The sequence below is a fragment of the Monocercomonoides exilis genome (assembly GCF_001643675.1).
Source record: "Monocercomonoides exilis strain PA203 chromosome Unknown scaffold10-1930038, whole genome shotgun sequence".
Taxonomy (NCBI): Eukaryota; Preaxostyla; order Oxymonadida; family Polymastigidae; genus Monocercomonoides; species Monocercomonoides exilis.
The window spans coordinates 1,088,985-1,094,483 of record NW_027150555.1 but is presented as its reverse complement, the minus strand read 5'-3'; the positions used below and the strand labels follow the sequence as shown (position 1 = coordinate 1,094,483).

At 31.0% G+C, this 5,499-nt stretch overlaps 1 protein-coding gene across 1 annotated transcript; it reads left to right on the top strand.

Annotated features, from left to right (window-relative positions):
• Window positions 1-4,733: 4,733 nt before the first annotated feature.
• MONOS_5550 (uncharacterized protein) lies at window positions 4,734-5,078 on the top strand (the record flags this gene model as incomplete). Its single annotated transcript, XM_067875709.1, has 1 exon — window positions 4,734-5,078. The coding sequence occupies one exon, from the start codon at window positions 4,734-4,736 to the stop codon at window positions 5,076-5,078; it is 345 nt and encodes a 114-aa protein (XP_067732026.1).
• Window positions 5,079-5,499: the final 421 nt, after the last annotated feature.

Here is a 5,499-nt window from a genome sequence, read left to right as displayed (position 1 = left end):
TTCATTAATGAACATTCAAAATAAAAATTTAAACCGAAAGTTTTATCAGAAAAAATAGGGTTTCAAAAATGATCGCTTGTATCGAATAAAATGATAAAAAATAGGTGAATGAATTTATGAAATTCGAAAATTCGAAAAAACATTAATTAATCAACATTTTTTTGGGTCAAATTTAAAAACACTTGCACTCTCCCCTTTTTTAAGAAAATCTGAATCTTCAAATTCGATAATTTGAAGAATGTCTTTTTCATCAAAAATTTCATTCTCGAGCTCTGATTTTGTTGAGTCACTTTTTTCGCTTTCCGAATCATCCATCACGATTTCTTTTTCAGATAAATCAAAAACTATTTTTTTCTAAAAAATTCTCAAATTGGATAATTAAGTTTCTTTTGGCTGGACATTTTTATATTTGTCTAAGTTTTTTTTAAAAAGTACATTTTGTTTAATTTTCAAGTGAAATTGAAAAATGAATATTTTCACTTCATTATTATTCAGACTGACAAAAATTTACCAGCATGTTAATAATAACATTGTCAAGAATATGTTTTTATGATGTAGAATTTTTGTGAGTTTGAATGAAAATTTGATGAAAATATTCAATTTCTTTTTCATTTGGGGAATTGTTTAAGAATTCATATTTTTTCAGTCAAAAATTTCGGTTTGAGATTTCTCTTTGAATATTGACAAATAATGAACGTTGAAATATTTAATTTTCTTTTTTTTTTGATTATTTTTTTTCGTGAATATTATTTGAAGCATCATTTTTTTAAACAATTGCATGATTATTTTTGAAATCGAAAATTTTTCAGGAGCAATTATTTCAAACGTTGTTTGTCATAGGGAAGAGATTATGTGTTTGAACTGTTGAATTATCACAACTGCTTTAAAATCGAATGTTTAAGCACAAATAAAGATGAAGATGCAACTTATAAGCTTTTTCACTTTTCAGACTTTTTTTGTTGATATTCAAGGAAATTTTTGAACCGAATTTTTTGAATGGATAAATATGTTAACAAAAATAATCACCAAATTTAAATGCATTTTTCTTTTTGAGGATAAATTCCTCTCCAAAGAAATAAAACCCTTGATGAATCGACACTCCGAAAAAAGTTATAATTAAAAAAATAATCACACATATGAATATTAAACAAAAGGAACTTTTCAAAAAAAATATAGACATTTTTACAAATTATAAAAGTTAATCTTTCAATCCTTTACTTTATTTCGAAAATATCGCAATTGAATATTTATAAAAATTTCTCCACGAAAAAATTAAATAAACTTATTCCAGACTATCCCATTTCTACAGATATTGTATTTGAGGATGAAAGAAATTATGCTCAGATTGACAAATATATTGATTTCAAATGTTACAACTCATTTGCAGACATTCGAACATATTTATTAACATTTTGAAAAACAGCGTTAAAAAGAGATGAATAGTAACTTTCATTATAGGCGGACACTTTCCTAATGGCCGGACAGTAACCTTTTCTCAGCAGCTAAAGAACGTAGAGTTTTAATTTTTCCCCACATCAATCGTAAGGTGAATATGAGTACAGTCAAAACCGGATATAATCACATCGGTTTTTGCACAACTTTTTGTGACTATATCCGATTGTGATTATAAACGATGATTCTTTTCACAGAAAAAAATTAATATTAATTTTTGAAATAATTAATTTTGGATCGATTTTTTCTTTTTTTAAAATTCTTCATCAAAACGCATTTTTCAGCGTCAATAACAATTATTATCATAAATACACATAATTCTGACTTATTTGAGAACATTTTTGAAAAAGCGAAAAATTGTGATTTTTGATCAAAAAATCAATTTTTCTTTGAAAAAATTACCCATAACGAAATAAAATGTGATTATATATTTTCCTCCCTGTGATTATGTGTGATGGAAAATGAATGAAAAACAAGCAAAAAATGTCGGTGCATCGAAAAATGTGACAATATGCGAATGTGATTTTATTCGAAGTGATTATATCCGGTTTAGACTGTTCATGAAGCATTCTGAGAATACTTCATTCCTGTTCATTCATTTTTTAAAAATATATTTTGTTTTTCGGAGAAACATGGAGTTATTAGTTTTTCCGAATTTCTCCGAAAAACAAAATATATTTTTAAAAAATGAATGAACAGGAATGAAGTATTCTCAGAATGCTTCATGTACTCATATTCACCTTTCGATTGATGTGGGGAAAAATTAAAACTCTTCGTTCTTTAGCTGCTGAGAAAAGGTTACTGTCCGGCCATTAGGAAAGTGTCCGCCTATTATGAAAGTTACCATATATTCAATTAATTGTGTCTTTCTCCTGAAAAATAATCAAATTGTTATTAAAAACTAGGCCTTTGCGACAGACCGACATTTTTTTTCATGGCTCGACAAGTCGACCGACAAGACAGTTTGCTTGCACTATATTTTTTGATAAGCGAAAAAACAACAAATCAAGATTAAGTTTTTCCATTTTAATTCAATTAATTTTCATTTTTTAATATATTTTATTTTCAAAGATTCCAACTCACAAATATTTAAATTAAACATCTGCGTCACATGCCTTCTGACGTGAACATTTTTAAAGTGACGTGACGTGACCGAAAACAAATATTTCACTAATATTAAAAGTGTTTTTTTGTCAAAAAAGAGAATACAGGAAGTTGTTAAATTTTATTTGCAATTTATTTTTTATAGAATCGGAATTTTTTATAAATATTATTTTTTATTTTTTAACTGTTCATTTTCTATATTTTCACCAACAATGGGTTGTGTCGTGATCTTTTTTTTGTGGTATATATACCGCGGCACTTACGACACTGCCGGTCACTGACGGATTTAAAGGTAATAAGGCATTTGGAAATTTTTATTTATTTGTAATTCATGGATGCATCGCATGTGTTTGTCCCTTCATTGGATAATATGGAAATCGTTTGAGGATTGTTTTCAAATTTTTTAAATTTTAAGCAACTGTTTTTTATTTATTTTTGTCAAAATAGGTTGAGCAATAGTAAGAAACTGTGAAGATGTTTAATTTATACAGGTGTGAGTGGATCAAACACGAAAAAATCGAAAACTGTGAATACGCAAACAATTTATATTTGTTGATTTTTCTTGGAATTGATCAATTTAAAATGCAATATTTCATCACAGGTTATTTTCATCTAAAGCAGAAAGAATTTGTTATTTCCAAATCGACTCTCGACGTCGTTAATCGTTAATTGTTTATTGCATTTGCTCCTTTGTTTAAAGGCATAACTTCGAAAAAGGATTTGAACAGACCTTTTATATGTCCATGTCAAAAAGATGGTGTTGCTGGTGGAACGACGGGTCGAAAGGACTACTCAATGATTAATAATTACAAATGTGATTTTATTCAGAATAATCAGATATCATAGTTCTTTTCACAGAAGTCCAATTTATCAACACGGTCGGTTAATTCGAAGTTAAACAATAGCTCTTCTGAAACAACATCCAAAGGAGAGCTCGCTGAATCATTCATTATCATTGTTGCCCACAGCAATATCACTTTTCTTTCTATAGAAATAAATTGCACAAAAGCTCTGAATAATGAGTTCTCAAATTCAAAACTTCAAAATCAAAATGCTCACATATTAACTCTTGATTCGAATTCTCAAGAGAAAGCAGAAGAATTTGAAGAACAATATGAATTCGATTATTTTGATGAACTAAATTTGTATGGATTGATTCTGGCAGAAGAAGAAGAAAAGGATGAAGAATTTCGACATGAATATAATCAAGAAGTTCTAATCAATTGCTTCTTGACTAGAAAAACAACTCAGCGTGATAAAGTGTCGGACAGTTTTCCAGCAGATGTGGCAGAAAGAACACAAATTATTATTGAAAATACAACAAATTCAAAAGAACGAACGAAAAATGAAGAAGCAACAGAAAGCAAAAGCGAAATCAATAATGATGTGGATTTTATTTGCGATTTTTCTCGTCTCAAAAGAATTGAAGTGTGCAATATTTATTTGGAAAATAAAACATCGAAAACAATTTGGGATAACACATTTTCTGATTGGTTTGGAAGGATTGTTGCAGGTTTTAGAGTTTTGTTGGATTATATGATGCACAAAAGGCACAACAGAATAAAGTCTCAATGCATGAAGTTTTTTGAAGTATTATTTCTTCAAAAAGAGAAAGATGAAGTCATAGAAGAAGATGGTTCCATTTTTTATAAAGATTTTGGTTCCTTCAGTGAAACACATACATTATTTTCAAATATTGCTTACTGTATAATAACTTCGCCATGCAGTGAATCATTCTGTGAAAGAATATTTTCGAAAGCCCGAAGAATAATTGGAGATTGTAGCCACAATATTTCAGACAGAACACTCAATGCTCTTTTTCGTCTTTAATTTCTCATGGTGCTAAGTTTTTTTCAGTTTTGAATCTATTGAATCGATTATTTTATTTGTCACTTATTTGTTTTCTTTCCCATATCTCTTGACCTTTACAAAAAACTGAAATATAGCACAGAATCTAAATGTTTTTTAGTTTTGATAGATAATCGAAGTTTATTAACTGAATATTGAATGAGCTGAAGTAAAAAAGAAAAGTCGAAATTTGTGATTTGATGAGTGTGGAATCAAAGAGTGATAAAGACGAGGTTGAGTGTGCAGGTTCTGGAGACGAGTGAGGTGTTGGATGTGAAGGACAGTCGTGTGGTGTTCAGCAGTCTGAATGCAGTGGGAGAAGCAGAAGCATGCGATGCGGAAGAGTTTTAACTTTGCATGGCAAAGGCTTGAAACTTCTGGTTAGGAATACTTGCGTCGTGCTGCAGAATGAAGCGAGTATGTTTAATGAGGCAGCGATTGATGTGGTGGGAATGATACTCGAGTTTGTGGGATTGAATCCATTGAATATTGGAGCACCAGAAAGCAAAGGAGGCAGAGTTATGGCAGCGGATCTTGGAGCTGCTAAGAAACTGAAGCAAAACAGCGAAGCAGCATCCGGAGGAGCAACTTCAGTGTGCTTGCGCTCGGAGTTCCGTGGGCGATGCGAGTTTTTGCATGTGGGGAGAGCTATGGGGGCACGGAGGTGGAGGTGAAGCCGTTGGTGTTCAGAAAGAACGAGGTGCGGTCGGGGAAGAATACATATGTGCAGGAAGTTGGTCTGGGGACAGTGGTGAAAAAGGAACGGATACGGTTTGTGTAGGAGATGCGGATGGGAGACTTGGATTCTGAAGAAGAAGAAGAAGAAGAAGAAGAAGAAGAAGAAGAAGAAGAAGAAGAAGAAGGTGAGCGAATGGAAGAATTTTAAATGGATGAGTTAGAAGGAGATGTGGAAGAAGAAGAAGAAGAAGAATCTGAAGAAGAAGAAGAAGAAGAAGAAGGTGAAGTGGATACATTTGATATGTTTTCTGATAGAAGCTGGCTGTGTTGATGGAAGAAAAGGCGGTTTTTGACTGTTGGGAAAATGAATTGACTCAGAAAGAGAATTTTCAATGAAATGTATTTTTTCCTTTTTAT